Source organism: Lygodium microphyllum, chromosome 19 (assembly GCF_053477565.2).
Source record: "Lygodium microphyllum isolate KBCC chromosome 19, Lygodium_microphyllum_v1.1.10, whole genome shotgun sequence".
NCBI classification, from domain to species: Eukaryota; Viridiplantae; Streptophyta; class Polypodiopsida; order Schizaeales; family Lygodiaceae; genus Lygodium; species Lygodium microphyllum.
In genome coordinates this window covers 128,745,131-128,761,107 of record NC_141153.1, presented here as the reverse complement: position 1 = coordinate 128,761,107, position 15,977 = coordinate 128,745,131, and the positions used below count along the sequence as shown (strand labels likewise).

Here is a 15,977-nt window from a genome sequence, read left to right as displayed (position 1 = left end):
AAGTCTAGGTATGTACAAAGCTGAAATAAATATATCTATCCAACTCCCATCATCTGTCAGCAATGAACAAACCACTCTCCTGGAAGACCCTTCGTGAGAAGATCTGCAGGGTTATCATCAGTATGCACTTTGACAAGCTCAATGCTCTTGCTGTCAAGTACATCTCTAATGAAGTGGTACTTCACCTGTATGTGCTTTGTCTTTGCATGAAAGATAGGATTCCGTGCTAGCATGATAGCACTCTGACTATCACAATGGAGAACAGGTAACTCTGAGATGCCAAGCTCTCCCACCAGATGTGAAAGCCATAAAGTCTCATTGCATGCCTCAGTGGCAGCCATATACTCTGCCTCTGTAGTAGACAATGCAACACACTTTTGTAGCCTGGAGATCCAAGAGACTGCTCCTCCTGTGAAAGTAAACACATACCCAGAAGTGGACTTCCTGCAGTCCGCATGACCAGCATAGTCTACATCCGTAAAGCCAACAACAGATGTCTTCTGCTTTCCAAAGCAGATGCACAACTTCTTTGTGTCTTTGAGGTATCTCATAATACCTTTCACTTCATCCCAATGCTTCTTGCCAGGGTTGCCATGTATCTACTAACCACTCCCACTGCAAAGGCAATGTTAGAACGTGTAGCAACCATAGCATACATCAAACTACCAACAGCTGAAGCATATGGTATCTTGGCTATTTCAACCTTCTCATCATCAGATGTAGGGCTGTCCTCTGCACTAAGTTTCACATATGGAGGCAATGGAACCCCAATTGTTTCCCCCCCCCCCTCCATATTGAAACGCTACAAAACTTTGAAGATATACTCCTGCTGAGATAGATAGAGTAAGCCTTTAGATCTATCTTTGAGTATTCGCATGCCAAGAATGTGATTTGCATCACCTAGATCCTTCATGTCAAAGCTGCCATGAAGACTTTGCTTCAATGAATCCAAGGCATGAGTATCCCTGCCAGCAATCAGCATGTCATCAAAATACAAAACCAAGATAATCAGGCTGCCATCTGCTGCCTTCTTGGTGTACAAGCAGTGATCCACTTGACTTCTATGAAAGCCTTGGGACTGCATGAATGTATCAAACTTATGATACCATTCTCTTGGTGCTTATTTTAGCCCATACAAACTCCTTTTGAGTTTACATACCATTTTTTCTTTCCCTTGTTCAACAAACCCTTCAGGCTGCTGCATATATATGTCTTCATGCAGACCATGTAAAAACGTAGTCTTTACATCCATCTATATGAGCTCCATATCTTCAACTGCAACCAAGCTCAAAATGGTTCTCAATGTAGTCATCTTGACTACAGGAGAGAAATTCTCATCAAAGTCAATTCCATGCTCTTGCTTGTACCCCTTTGCAACCAATCTTGCTTTGTACTTGGGTGTGGAACCAGAAGTGACCTTAATCTTGTAAACCCATTTGCATAGAAGGGTTTTTTGCTCTTTAGGCAACTGCACCAAGTCCCAAGTGCCATTTTTTTCAAGAGATTCCATCTCTAACAGCATGGCTTTATACCATTTCTTGATGTCCTGTCTATCCATTGCTTCCTTGAAGCATGACGGTTCACCACAGCCTGTCAACATGACATAATCAGCCACATTAATTGCACCAGGAACAAATCTGTCAGGTTGTCTAGTAGCCCTAGACGATCTCCTAATCCAATGGTCATTGTTTGCTGGCTGTTCTTGCAAATTTCCATTTTCAGCATGCTGCCCTAGCATTTCAGCCTGCAAATCAGCATTAACAACTTGCTGTCCTGGCTGTTCCTGCACATGTAATGGCTCATTTTCATGGGCAATAGCTGGCTGATCATTTCCAACATCATTTCCTGCAACTACACGTTCATTCACAGCAGGTATTTGCTGCTGTACAGCGGGCACATTTTGCTATCCAAAAGGTGTTTCTTCCCGAAATACAACCCTACGGACCTTCTCAATCTTTTCGGGCTGTTTGTGTATGCAATCTTCCTGGAAAATAACATCATTGCTGCATATTACTTTCCTTTTCTCAGGATCCCACAATTTACACCCCATTTCACCCTCGTCACCATATCCTAGGAAAATGCATTTACAACACTTTGGATCAAGTTTACTGCATTTTTCTTTACAAATGTGCACAAAAGCCTCGCAGGCAAACACTTTCAGATGAGCATATAAAGGTGGCTTGCCCGACCACGCTTCTTGGGGAACTCCCCCCCCCCCCAAAGACCTGTTTGGTGACCGATTAATCAAGTAAACGGCTGTCATAACAACCTCTACCCAAAAACCATGGGGTAATGCAGCATGAGACAGCATCGTACAGACCTTATCCTGTATGGTCCGATTCATACGCTCTGCAACTCTATTTTGGGGTGGATTATGAGGGGCAGTGAGCTCCCTCTTTATCCCTTTGCTGTCACAAAATGCCTGAAAGGCCTTGGACACATATTCCCCACCATTGTCAGAGCGAAGACACTTAAGTGTCTTATCTGTCTGATTTTTAGCCAATGCCAAGAATTCTTTAAATTTGTCAAGCATTTTATCCTTGCTATGAATAGGGTAAACCCATACCTTCCGTGTAGCATCATCGACAAAGGTGACAAAATGTTTCTTCCCCCTTAAAGATAATCCTGGCATTTGACATACATCCGAATGTACTAACTCTAGAGGAGAAGATTTCAAAGAAAGAGACTTTTTGTGAGACGTCTGTGCATGTTTGCCATAAATGCAATGATCACAATGCTCAAAATCAGCATAATGAAGACAAGGCAAGTAACCCAAACAAAAAATCACTTTCATTCCTGTTTGACTCATGTGTCCCAACCGGCCATGCCACAAAGAAACGCTTGGCTGCTCGGTCACGGCAACAACATCGTCACGCATACTAGATACATGAAGTGGATACAACGTATCACTCTTGCAACCTCTGGCAATAACCCTAGATCCCTCACAGATCTTCCATTTTCAATCACCAAAGGTGGTATGAAAACCATCATCATCTAGCTGCCCTGTGCTAATCAAGCTCTTCTTGAGCTGAGATACATGCCATACATGCTGAAATGTAAAGACAGAGCCATGTTGAAACTGTAACTGCACACTGCCAATACCTGCAATCTCATATGCATAGTTGTCCCCAAGATGGACAACACTATGTCGACCCCTTGTATAGGCGGAAAACCACTCATGATGAGGGGTGACATGAAAGGAAGCACCTGAATCAAGAATCCAAGTATGCATGTCATCATCTATATCTGCAAGTAAAGCATGTGCACCAAAATGTAAAGAGACAAAGAGTCCATCACTCCCACTGTCACTGTCATGAGTGACTACATTCACCTCTTCAATTTTTACACAACTCTTCTTAGGCTGACAGTCCTTCTTCTCTTCCTTGCAATCACTTGTCTTCTTGCCTTTTCCTTTCTCTTTCTTCCATTTGTAGCAGTCATGTTTAAAGTGACCCTTCTTGCCACAATGATGGCATTCAACATCTTTGCCACGTGATTTACTGCGTCCCTTGCCATCATATTTGTCCTTTTGCTGTGATCTGCCCCTAGTATGCAAAGCACTGGAAGACTTACTGAATGCATTGTTCTGCAGATTCATCTCTTCCATAAGTAGAGCACTCTCTACATAAGCATACAAAAGGATCACATTAGAATTGCTCATAGCAGTTCTGAATGTATCCCAACTCTCTGGTAGAGTGCAAAGCGAGAAAGTAGCCTTAAATTCCTCATCAATCATGAACTTCAAGGCTACCAGCTAGCTGAAAATGGAGTTAAACTCACTCAAGTGAGTAAACTAAACATTGTTGTACCTTCTTTCATACGCAAATCCATAAGCTTTTTCAGCCAATACACTTTGCTTGCAACACTCTTCTGTGCATACAGTTCTTCTAGTCTAGTCCATACAGCATATGCAGAATCCAAACGTTCAATGTTGAACAACAAGGCATCAGAAATCGATAGCTCTATGGTTGAGCATGCAAGCTCATTCAACTCATCCCAATCATCCTGATCCATGTCCGCGGGCTTTGCCCCTTTGGTTTTGATCGGCTTTGCCTGCTTCTTTTGTAACAGGAAATTGTAGCACTGCTTTTGCCAGACTGCAAAATTGTGTGCGCCTTCAAGCTTCTTTATGTGCATCAGATTACTGCTGTCATTGCTGCCAGCCATGATTTTCAGCCCAAATGTGACCAAAAACCAGTAAATGCAGGCCCAAACTATCACCCGAGTGACCAAGGTACAAACAAGTACCAATCAGCAATAAATGACGACGCAGAAGTACAGATTTCAGATCTGTAATTACATTTTCAGAAGCGCCAAACCAAGTGCTACAGCATTATCCGACTGATTACAGCTGTTCCAAGGGCATGTGCATCACATTACATGAGAAATCCCAAAATTTCAGCTGCAATTTCTGTTGTACATGTACCCACGGGCATAAAATTTGACACGAACGATCAAAAGCCCCAAATCGCACTGGGTCCAATGTGGATCAATGTTGAGAAATTGGGTAAATTTCAGCCCAATTTGCGCATGTACATGAAAAGCCCCAAATGTCAGGGACAAAATGTCACAAAATTCTTGCAATTTCTGAGACATATATGTTTGTCCTGCATCACATTCCTCAAATCTGGGAAAAGCCCCAAATTTTGTGGGTCCAATGTTGAGAAATTTCACTCAGATGAGCAAAATTTCAACAATTTTGGCAAAATCCCCAATTCAAATGCGCACAATATTTGCAATTCTGACGCAGATGCCTCAATTTTTCATGAACAGTACTCAATCAAGAGAAGCCCCGAATTTCTGAGCCAAAATTGCACAGATCTGAGATTTTGTGCTTGTGCGCACAAAACCCCGTCAATGGGTAAAAGAAATTTCAAAAAAGATTGAATTTTTTCAGAAAATTCTGACGGGTCTGTTGACCCGCCAGGCATCGCCGTGAACCTCGCTGACAGTTCCGTCCGTTGCGCACTTGCTGTCGCCGTGCAGCTGTCGCCCGTCGCATTACGCTTGCAGTCACCGTGGTCCACGCTGGACCCCTGACCAGCTGCAGCCCATTCCCTATAACGCAGCCAGCCCGTCACGACTATTGCCCGCCAGCAGTCCGCCAGCGACTCCTGCTCGCACCTGACTACCCACGATGCCTGCAGCTCACAACTAGCTCGACTGTTTACTAGCGTTCTTTACCTGCGACTGCAACCTAGAACTGCTACTTGCTTCCTGTCTGCCGACGGTCACACACTCAGCAGTTGTACACGAGCTGCCTTTGACCTCGCGGAGCGTGCATTCTGCGCTTTGATAACAATTTGTAGGGATCGATTAATCAAGCAGATCGAGGCAGACAGTCGTTACGCGCAGTGAGAGACAAAGAGAGTGCAAGAGAGCAGAGTGGAGAGTGAGCACGTTTGTAGATACAATGATGAGTGTACCTCTTTAGGTTTTTAGATAGATAGATATATATATATATATATGAAAGTTCAATGTGCTAAGGGTGTGTTCACACCCGTGCACATATAAAAGGCACGATGGCCTTTTATTCCCAACAATCTAAGGGTCAACAAAGATTGGGGACCACTCCAAGTTGCAAATGGCCTAGTCAATTATATTATGGATGAGCATATTTAATTGTTGGGCACAGTCGAAAGGGCTGAAATCATTTCTAGGATTATTTAATTCTAAAAATTAATTAAATAGCTGGATAATGCTAAAAAATGGGTTTAGAAGGTTGCCACTTGGCAAAAATGTCTGTGCAAACCACCTATTAATATAAGGTCGTCCGCATAGAGCACAAACACCATGCACCCTCCGGCTCAAGTGTGGATGTATAAATTTGGATTGGAGGCAGCCCTTTGATACCCCAACCTCTCCCTAAGGAAGGTTCAATCTTTTCATTCCATGCACAAGGATCCTATTTAAGGCCATAAAGAGCCTTCTTCAACCTCTACACCTTACCATGTGAAGACAGGAGGCTACTCAACATATATCCTAATCTCCATCAAAGAATGTCAATTTGACATGCAAATGGTGGCCAGGCTTGACATCCAACTGGTAGATAGGCCATCTCCTATGGCTAGCTAAAGCAAGTATGGCACGAATGGTGGCCACCCGCATTGTAGGAGCAAATGTGTAATCGAAATCTACACTTGGCTTTTGAGCGAAACCTTTGGCCACCAAGCAAGCCTTGTGTTTGCCCAACGTGCCATCATTGTGATGTTTGGTCTTGAAGACCCACTCCACTCGGATTACTATGTGATAAGCAAGTCTGGGCGGCATAAGATCCCAGGTGTCATTTCACTCGATAACCTCCAATTCATGTTCCATGGCCTTTCGCTAATATTCATACATGGCTGTACCCTCTTTCATGAGAAAGTCCATCAATTTTTTCAGCCAAAAAACCTTGCTAGCTGCACTTTTCTAAGCAAAAGTCCATCAGTTTTTTCAGCCAATAAACCTTGGTAGCTGCACTTTTCTAAGCATATAATTCTTCAAGCCTTTGCCACATTGCATATGCTGAATTCAACTTCTCAATGTTGAAGAGCAAGTTGTCTAACACTGAAAGCTCAATGGTAGAGTGAGCAAGCTCATCCAAGTCATCTCACTTGTCTTGTTCCATGTCTGCTGGTTTGATTCCCTTTGTTTTGACGGGCTTTACATGTTTCTTCTGCACCAAGACATTGTAGCATTGTTTCTGCTAGATTGCAAAATTATGGGCACCCTCAAGCTTCTTAATGTGTAAAAGATTACTACCTTCACTGTTTCCAACGATAATTTGCAGTCCTAAATTGACTCACCAGTCACCAAAGGCAAGCCCAAATATGACACAAGTAACCATAGTGCACAAGAGTACCAACCAGCAATGAAAATCTAGAGATTGCAGAAATTTTCAGATCTGCAAATGAATTTTCAGAATTAAAAAATGTCATTTGCTGCACTCATCAAGCAATTTCTGACACAATTAGAGACCAAGCCAACAGCTACATGTGAAATCCCCAAAATTTCACTGCAATTTCTGCTCCAAAGGCATTCCCGAGCACAAATTTGACAATTTGGGTCAAAAGCCCCAAATTTTTAGAGGATAATTTGTTCAAATTGCATCAATTCAAGTACCCAAGTGCATATACCAAGCAATTCTTGCACAAATTGATGAAATTCTGCAAAAGCCCCAAATTTTTCGGGTCGGTATGCACAAATTTCATTGAAATTGAAGAAATTTCATTGAAATGTGAAAAACCCCAAAATTTCACAAGCAATTGTACACTAATTTCGCAATTTTTGAGTGAGATTGTTCACTTCTGCATTGAAATCCCCAAATCCAAGAAAAGCCCCAAATTTCAAGGTCAAACTTTCACGTTGTGCCTATGCGTGTGAATGCACGGCAAAGGAATAGCAGAAAATTAAGGAAATATTTTGAAGAGGAAAAAAAACGAGATGAGCCTGTCCTGGCATTGACCAGGGCCCGTTGGTTCTAACGCCTGGTTACACACAATACGTCCGCTGCCTGCCGACCGTCGGGTCTGACCCTGTGGCGCCTACGACCTACCGCCTGCAACCTGTCGTGTCAAACCTACTTATCAAGCCCACATGCGAGCTGTCTGTCGCACCTGCCTATCGAGCTCGCCTGGGACTTGTCTGTGGCATGCCCTGACTCGCCTGCACCCTATCTATCGCATGCCTCGATTGTCACTCATCACCTCACGTGTGTCACCTCATGCCAATTACCTCACACCCGTAATCCGCTCTAATACCAATTTGTTGTTGTGTCGTCTGTGCGTGAGCTGAGTTGAGAGTAAAGGTACAGAGAGTTGAGAGCAATAGAGTGAGAGTGAGCACAACACAATGGGTATTCGGTACAATGACGAATGTACCACACTTTAGGTTTTGAATATATACAAAGTACAAAGTGTAAGGGTGCGTTCACACCCGAACATGGTAAAAGACACGGTGAGCCTTTATTCCCAATAGTCATTGAGGAGATAGAAGAAAATAAAGATGTCGTTTTGTTGGTTGCATCTTCACATCCACATGCTATGACAGTGGAAGACATGTATATCACTAAAAAAGATGTGATAGATGCCTTATTGTCTGCTCATGATGGTTTGTCACAATTGTGGATTGTTGACAGTGGTGCTTCATTTCATGTAACTCCATCTTTGGAGTGCTTTTCTTCTTATGCAGCAAGTAATCTCAGGAAAGTTTACCCAAGGAATAACCATGCATGTGATATTGAAGGAGTGGGCACCATACACCTAGCTCTTGAAAATGAATTGATTATCCATGATGTTAGGTATGTACCTTGCATTAAGAAGAGCTTGCTTTCTGTTGGGCAATTAGACAGCATGGGTTGCTTCACTACCTTTGGTGGTGGAATGTGGAAGATACAGAAATGATCCATACTAGTCACTAGAGGCGGTAAAAAGGAGACTATTTCATCTTCACTACAAGGCACTTCCTGGAAAGTTTGTTGCAATTGCATAAAGTGCAGTCACACATGGAGCTATGGCACAAGCATCTTGGACACAAGAGCCAAAAGGGTTTACAAACACTCTCTTTACTTGGAAGAGTTGATGTGAAAAACTCAAAGCTTGACTTTTATGATGACTATGTTTTGAGAAAACATGTAAAGAGTTCATACTCTTGTTGGGTTTCACTCACACCTATGCTCATAGAGGAGTGTCGGTGATCTTTAGTAGGACACTAGGGCACTTTTTACTCTCCTGTGAGAGTTTTTTCCCCCCAGATTTATTCCCTTTATTTTATGTGCCTATATTACACAGTTTTGGGCACTTATCATGTTTCACACACTTTGGGTGTGAACACCCTCTTACAACCCTAAGGTTTAAGGGTTGTACTTTGTACTTGCATCTTACACTTCAGTTTATTGCATTGGGTGTCGTGCTCTCTCCCCGCACTGTCTACTTTACTCTCAACTAAGCTTCGATCCATTCCTGTTCTCACAATTGGTATCAGAGTTGTGTTCAGCTCAGACTTCTCTCTCTGTTCTGGCTTGAAGCTGGTCAGCTACTCGTTGGCAACACCAGCGGGCACATGCATCAGAAGTCTTCACCTCTGTCAGAGCCGCCCTGCTCCAACAATCTGCCTGCAGTAAAAACGCTGCCTCAGCCAATGCCCCCACCAACTTCGCTGCCCCAGCCACAGAAGCGCTACCTCTAGCGCCTGTCGTCAGCCACCAGCACCAGCACCTGTCCCTCTGCCCCTGCATCACCAGCGCCCGCCTGTCTGCAGCTCTCTGACGTGACGCCTGCTCGTCTAGCTGCACCTCACCTACAGCTCCTGCACTTGCCTGCCAAGTCTGCTCCCGCCACCAGCCCGACTGTCTCCTGCGCCACTAGCCCGACTGTCTTCTGCACCAACCATCAATACCAGGCCGTCGCCTCCAGCACAGGCCGTTGCCACCACCACGAGCCTCTACATTGTCTCCAGTTCCTGCCTGTCAGCTCAGAATTGGAGGTAAAAGTTTTTTTATTATTTTTTAATTCAGATTCACTTCTAGGGAAGGGACTTTTATCTAAGCAAGCACTATCAGCTTCAATACAAGTCTGGGACACGATTATCGCAGACATTTCTTGGCAAATCAGTCAAGAATTTTGGGGCTTTTGGGTATTGAGTAGACATTGGTAAATGTAGTACAGTTTCAGTCTGAAATAGAAAGATTTTGAGCATTTTGGGGCGAGAAATTTTGAGGTTTTTTGATTCTACAGTGTTGCTAAGCATTCATTGCACCTTGGACTGCGTGCATTACAGACAGTTTTGACAGAGTGTGCTTCAATTCACTAATTACAGCAAATTACTTGATATAATTTTTGAAAATTCTGAGATTTCCAAGTTGGTCCAACTTGGGACATTGCTCTTTTGCTCTCTAATCAGCATTGTTTATCATGGCAAATCAAGGAGGTGATATATTTACTTACGTATCCAAGGAGGATCGGTCAAATGGTAACAACTATTCACTCTGGTCCTTCATGATGAAAAATGTGCTGATAGTGAAAAATCTTTGGGGTTATATCAGTGGTAAAGAAGTGAGGCCCGGAGTTGTGGCTCTAGCTACCTGCAGGAGGACGTGGACAACAGGCAACTCAGCCTGTTCAACCTGCTCTAGCTCAGCCACTTCCCCAAAGATCAGCAGCACAAAAGACAAGGGATACACGAGATGCACAGGATTTGTCGCTGATTGATGTGGTCTTATTTTTTGACTAAGCAAATGGAAGGTGCATAGTTTGAAATGTCTACACTGGTGGCTATCAAGTATTCTTTTTAAGTAATCTTCTAGTATGTCCTTGCCTTCTTTTTTTGTGACTTCTACCAACTGGTTGAGCAAGATGTTAAATCCATAGTGCAACAACTCAATTGGGTATGTTCCAATGCCGTCTGTTCTTGTGTCCAAAAGCTTTGAGTCATGCTTGTTCATAGTGGATTATCAACCAAGTATTCGTACTCAAGTTCGAGTTTGACGAGTGTTTCTTTGAGGAGTCCTACATGTTAAGAGCATATGAGTTGACATTGTTGTTTCAAGTAAAATGAAGGTTGCAAAGTTTGTAGGAGGTTGTGTACTAGTTGCGATCTTGTCATCTGATGCAAGACGGCATTCGTTTTGTTGAGAATTTGAGTGGATGTGGCCATCATTTTTTGGAGGTTGTTGTACGTTGCAAAGCCATTGACGTATGTTGATGGCTTTTGTCCAATGATGTTTGTCATTCTCATCTGGTTTATCGTTACGTACTTGCGATTCTGTGTATTTGCAAGACGATTCTCAATCTAGTGATGGGTGTTTATGTGGTTTTGAATGTATAGCTAGAACATCTACCTTGACTGATGGGGCAATTTCTTGGTGCTCTAGATTGCAAGAGATAGTAGCACTTTCTACAACTGAGGCTGAATATATTTCAGCCACTAAAGCTTCGAAAAGGAAGCCGTTTGGCTTGGCCATTTGATCACGGATTTTGGGCTGCCCACCAAAACACCTGTGCTTGGATGTGATAGCCACAGAGTGCTATATACCTTGCTAAGAATGCCATGTTTCATGCACGTACCAAACATATTGATTTGCAGTATCACTTTATCAGACAGGTTCTAGATGATGGTCTAGTCACATTAACTAAGATCAAAACACAAGATAACCCTACAGTTTGCAGATATGTTCTCACTAAGAGTCTTGCAAAGGCTCAACATGAGCATTGCATTTGACTAGTGGAAGTTGGTTAAAGGTTCACTCAAAGTGGGAGGTTGTTGGGTGTAAAGGCCTTTCGCTACACTTCTCGTGTATATATTTACTTGTACATGTGACCGCACCCTTGTAGGTGTGTACTGTACCCTATCATCTTCTCCCAAACAGACAACTTCATCAACTGCCCCTAGCACCTAGCACCCACTTCCCGGCCACCGCCCTAATTTCTAGCCACATGGACAACTGAGTTTCACACCTAATCAGTCGCCTACTATACAGCTCTTGGAGGTCTCAGTTTGCTCCAAACAGTCCTACAAGCTGTGTTTTTGCTGCCTACCCACTCTTCTCAAATCTGCCTAGTGGTTACAATATTCCAAATCCATCTCTAGTGAAAATCACATGCTGACACCTCCCTCAACTTGCCCCTACGAGAGCCATCGGCCATTGGACAACTCTACCTTTGAGCATTTTGTATGGATAGTCATTCATTTCCAGTGTTCATCAATTTCTTTAGAGTTTCTTTGTCTTTGTTTTACATGTTTGCATTCTTGTCTGAGTTATTGTGTTTGTCACATTCGTACATAATGTGTTTTCCTAGTGCAAATCCTAGCCTATCTTCACATGGGAGAGTGAGGAGTAAGAGACAGGTTACAGCTCCATAGCAGCTTCAGCATTTTGTGTGTGTGTGTGTGTGTGTGTGTGTGTGTGTGTGTGTGTGTGTGTTGGGGAGGTGGGGAGAAGGGGGGGAGTAAGAGGCGTGTCCTAAATTCAATCAAATGGCACGACCAGGCTTATCCTCCATGTCTAATGCCATTCTGGTGAGTCAAAGGGGAGTGATGTCTTTCCGCATAACCAAGAGGCTTTTTCACATCCCTCGAGGTTATTAGGATTTGTAGCACCACATTTTGACAACTTTGCAACCTAGAGAGCCCTTCCATACTCTCAATTCTAATCATCCCTAACAAGATTGGGACCTTGCCAATCAACTTCATTTGGAAAAGGCTTTGGCTAATCAGGTGTATCACCTTATGATTAAGGACCACCATTGGCTGGTTGCTAAAGCTAATATTGTTTGGGGGTTGTATAAATCTCAGGTGTCATGGAGGGTTGATTCAATAAGACACCGTACAAAAGTAAAGTCTTCCTTTGGTGCATCATAGTTGGTGGGCTGCCTCTTACTCCGGCACTTGCAAAACGCCGCACTTCCAATGGTTCCTATTTTTCTGCCTCACTAGTGCGGAAACTTCTCGCCACCATTTTCTTTCGTGCCCCTTGGCGCAGAAAATCTGGTCCCTATTGTCTACTATTTTGAGGGCTATTGGCACAATTGGACAACTCAATATGCTTTTTTTTTTAATTCCACCTCTGGGGTGCACACACACCTTGCTAAGTTGAAAGGTCTCCTAAATTGGCAGCTGGATCTATTCAGCACACTAATCATACGGCAATCTCTATTGCTTCTTTGCCATGACTTTTGTACTCTATTAGTCATCTGACCTTTTGTAACAAAGAGCTGAGTTTATGCCTGATGGCCTAGAGCCATCCTACCTCTTGCAATCTTGTACTTTTTCATAATTAATACAATTACCTGTTACAAGAAAAAAATATAGATTTTTCTCCAATCTAAGTGCGTTACAGAATAATGAATCCAGTGAAGCAGAAGGCTAGATTGATTGCATGTATTTTACATCAAAAACTAGTTGATGATGACTGTATATAATTTTGAAAGGGGTAAACTGGCCAAGTGAAAGCAGATACCAAATATACCCCAACTATTTGTAAATGCATGTTCTCTCAAGCTAGAGTTAAGACAGCAAGTTTGTAGAGACCGTGCCTAGCAGCATTCAAACACAGCATTGAAGAACATGCTTTTTTTGCATGCACTCAAGCCGAAGACAGGACTCAACTAGTTTAGTTAGTGTCCACTTCTCTATCTTCACACTTGAAAATAACAAAAACCAGCCAAGTATTTATCCAACAAAGGAAGGATGTCTGAGAAAAATGCTGTTCCATAGTTGAGAAGTGGAGAAAAACTTGCAAAAAGTTTACCCAAGATAATACTACGCTTACCGTGGTCTGTGATGTATAACGAAAAACTTTCTCCTCGAATACTAGTTCATCCTTGACCTCATCCTCTGGTTCGAGAATACGGAAGAGGAATTCCTTCATTGATCTTCCCATGCCCCGCTCTGGCAATTCGGGAGGTGGTCGAGGCACCCCGTCTTTCTCCCAGTCTGACTCAGAAGTGTACCATCCATTATCCTGGCCAGTATAGTTACTATAGCCAGCCCAGCTATCATCCAGCCAATCCTCCCAATCTGTGTTATCTGGATCACGACCCAACTTCTGATTTTCCTGCAGCTCTGTGCGAGCTTCAGCTCGCCGCTTCCAAGCTTCAAAACTAGCATCATCTTTGAGCATTCTGTCAATCTCATCCTCCTCACTACCATCATCATCATCATCACCACCACCACCACCATCACCATCAAGCTTGTCATCTCTGGAACCTTGATCTGCCTCATCCAAATCAGTTTCATCATCCAAAAGTGGAAAATCTTCAGGCCTAAATGGCTCAAACAAAATACGATTCAGCCAGTTCCTCCTACCAGAGGTTCCACCTTGAGAGCACACTAAAAACTTCTTTGATATACTAGGCTTGGAACACAGTGTCCCATTCAAATTGAAAGCAAATGGTACATTGTCATTTAGTGTACAAGCTCTCTGTTCCAGAGTATGAGTACCAACCGGTGTGCTGATCCATTCTCCTTTGCAGAAACTTCTGATGTACACACATACTGAGTTCCTTGCGATGAATTGTGTACAACAAAATGACCTGATTGGAGGTCTGAAGGCAGTTACTGTTTCAACATCCTCAGTTCTCCTAATCCGGCATCCCACAGGCTGAGGCACTGTATCAGCTACAAAGACTGTCTGATCCTTTTTACGATAACACTGTTGACGGCCTCGAATGTCAGCACGTCCTATCTGGACACGTCTTATCTCACTGCTGCCCTGACTTGCAGCAAGGTTTAACCGAACGGCGTCAATTGGAACCGCAGAAAGGTCTGCTGATCCACACGCACAAGCCTGGACAGAGAGAGGCGTGCACCATTGAGGGAGCAGGGATTTCATGCTGATGCGTCATGGTAAGCTTACCTTCCAGCCTGTCGACAAAGGCAGCATTTCATAAAGGATAAGCGTCCATGCATGGAGACGCTATAAGCAGAGGTAGCATCCTCTTGACGGCGTGTCCGATGAGGCCCCAAGCTTATCAACGACACGAAGGCCCTGAAGGGCAATTCGGGAGAAGAAGAGGCCGCCGGCCTTCCCTGCCTGCAGATGAAGCCAAAGGCACCTTCTGTGCTAGGCGCAGTTGATTATACGCAAGGACGTCGCCATGGCTGTCGCGGAGCTCCTCCAGCTAACGCCATGGCCATCCTAGTCGACAGGAAACGCGGCCTTCTCCGTCCCTGACAAAAAACGACTTTAAATTCATTTCAGATAAAGTTTTGTTTTCTTCGCGTGGGCTACTCTCTCTCTCTCAAATTCGACGCCAGTCGATCCAGTAAATATCTAATGGGTGGGATTCTGAGGGAACTTGGGAAGTCCTTTCATCATCGTGGTTACTGGGAGGCAGTATTGGATGTCCAGGCTCTTGACAAGTTTTAAAGGACCCTTTCCTATGCATGCTGTGAAAATCAAAGTTTAATGACAAGTGAATCTTTAAATAAATGATAGATTTTGATACAACTCTTAAAATAAAGATTAGTTATCAAAATTTATCCTTTACATAAAAGGGCCGATAAAAATCCACTTCCTTTTTTTCTCATTTTAACCTTGACAAAATACACTAAAGGTCGGTTTTTCGTGAGCACTGGCTCACATGAGAGAGAGAGAGAGAGAGAGAGAGAGAGAGATGTCCCAAGCACATGAGTGTCTCGGTTCAACAATGTATAGTAGGCACCCTATCTATTGGACCACAACAAAATTAGGGGCACATGTTTGTTGAAAATTTGTCGAACCTTGTTGGATTTACAAGCAAATGTTCCAATAAGGTTCTATTAGACAAAGTGGCTTAGACATTTACCTAACAAAAATAGAAGTACATGTATATCAGAATGCAACCGAACCCTATCACAATTACAAGCACGTGATCATCTTTAAATCCTTTATTGTATGACCATTGGGGATTCAAACCTTGATCCCAACATAAGGTCTACCAATAAGGCTACCTAGGCTACAAATGTGCTAACTAATACACAAAACAAGCAAATGTTCATACATATGCACACGCAAACATGCACACAACCTAGGTAAGCCACATACACAACATAAAACCGCACACATGACCAAGTAGAAAAAAGAAGGAAAAACTCAGATCATACACTATGAAAATGCATGCAAATAATACAACCAACCGACTTTTTTTTTGTTTTTTGCATACCTTAAAGCAAGTTGTACATGCCAAGGTACCATATATTTACGTTACAAAAGAACGTCTCACTAGTTGGCCTAACCATAGAGCCTCCTTGCAAGCCTCAATGGTCTGCAACATACTCTGCCTTAGTAGTAGATAAGGGTGTGCATTTTTGCATCCTAGACATCCAAGAAACAACACCTCCCACAAAAGTGAAAACATACCCAAAGGTGGACTTCCTACTATCTACATAGTCGGAGTTAGTGTAGCCCACAATTGTAGTATCCTAACCACCATACCAAATGCTCATATCTACAATGCCTTTCAAGTACCTCATGATACCCTTCATGGTATCTCAATGTCACTAGTGGCTAGGTGTAG

At 43.1% G+C, this 15,977-nt stretch overlaps 1 protein-coding gene across 2 annotated transcripts in view; it reads right to left on the bottom strand.

Moving 5' to 3' along the window:
* LOC148020372 (CemA-like proton extrusion protein-like protein) overlaps window positions 1-14,749 on the bottom strand; it is a 93,121-nt gene extending 78,372 nt beyond the window's left edge. The window contains exon 1 of one of the 2 annotated variants that reach the window (XM_087700673.1): window positions 13,250-14,749. In XM_087700673.1, the coding sequence (XP_087556799.1) occupies window positions 13,250-14,311 (1,062 nt within the window). In that variant the 5' untranslated portion in view covers window positions 14,312-14,749. The remainder of the gene's footprint in view (window positions 1-13,249) is intronic. The other variant, XM_087700672.1, reaches the window with a different exon arrangement.
* Between the last annotated feature and the right edge of the window lie 1,228 nt (window positions 14,750-15,977).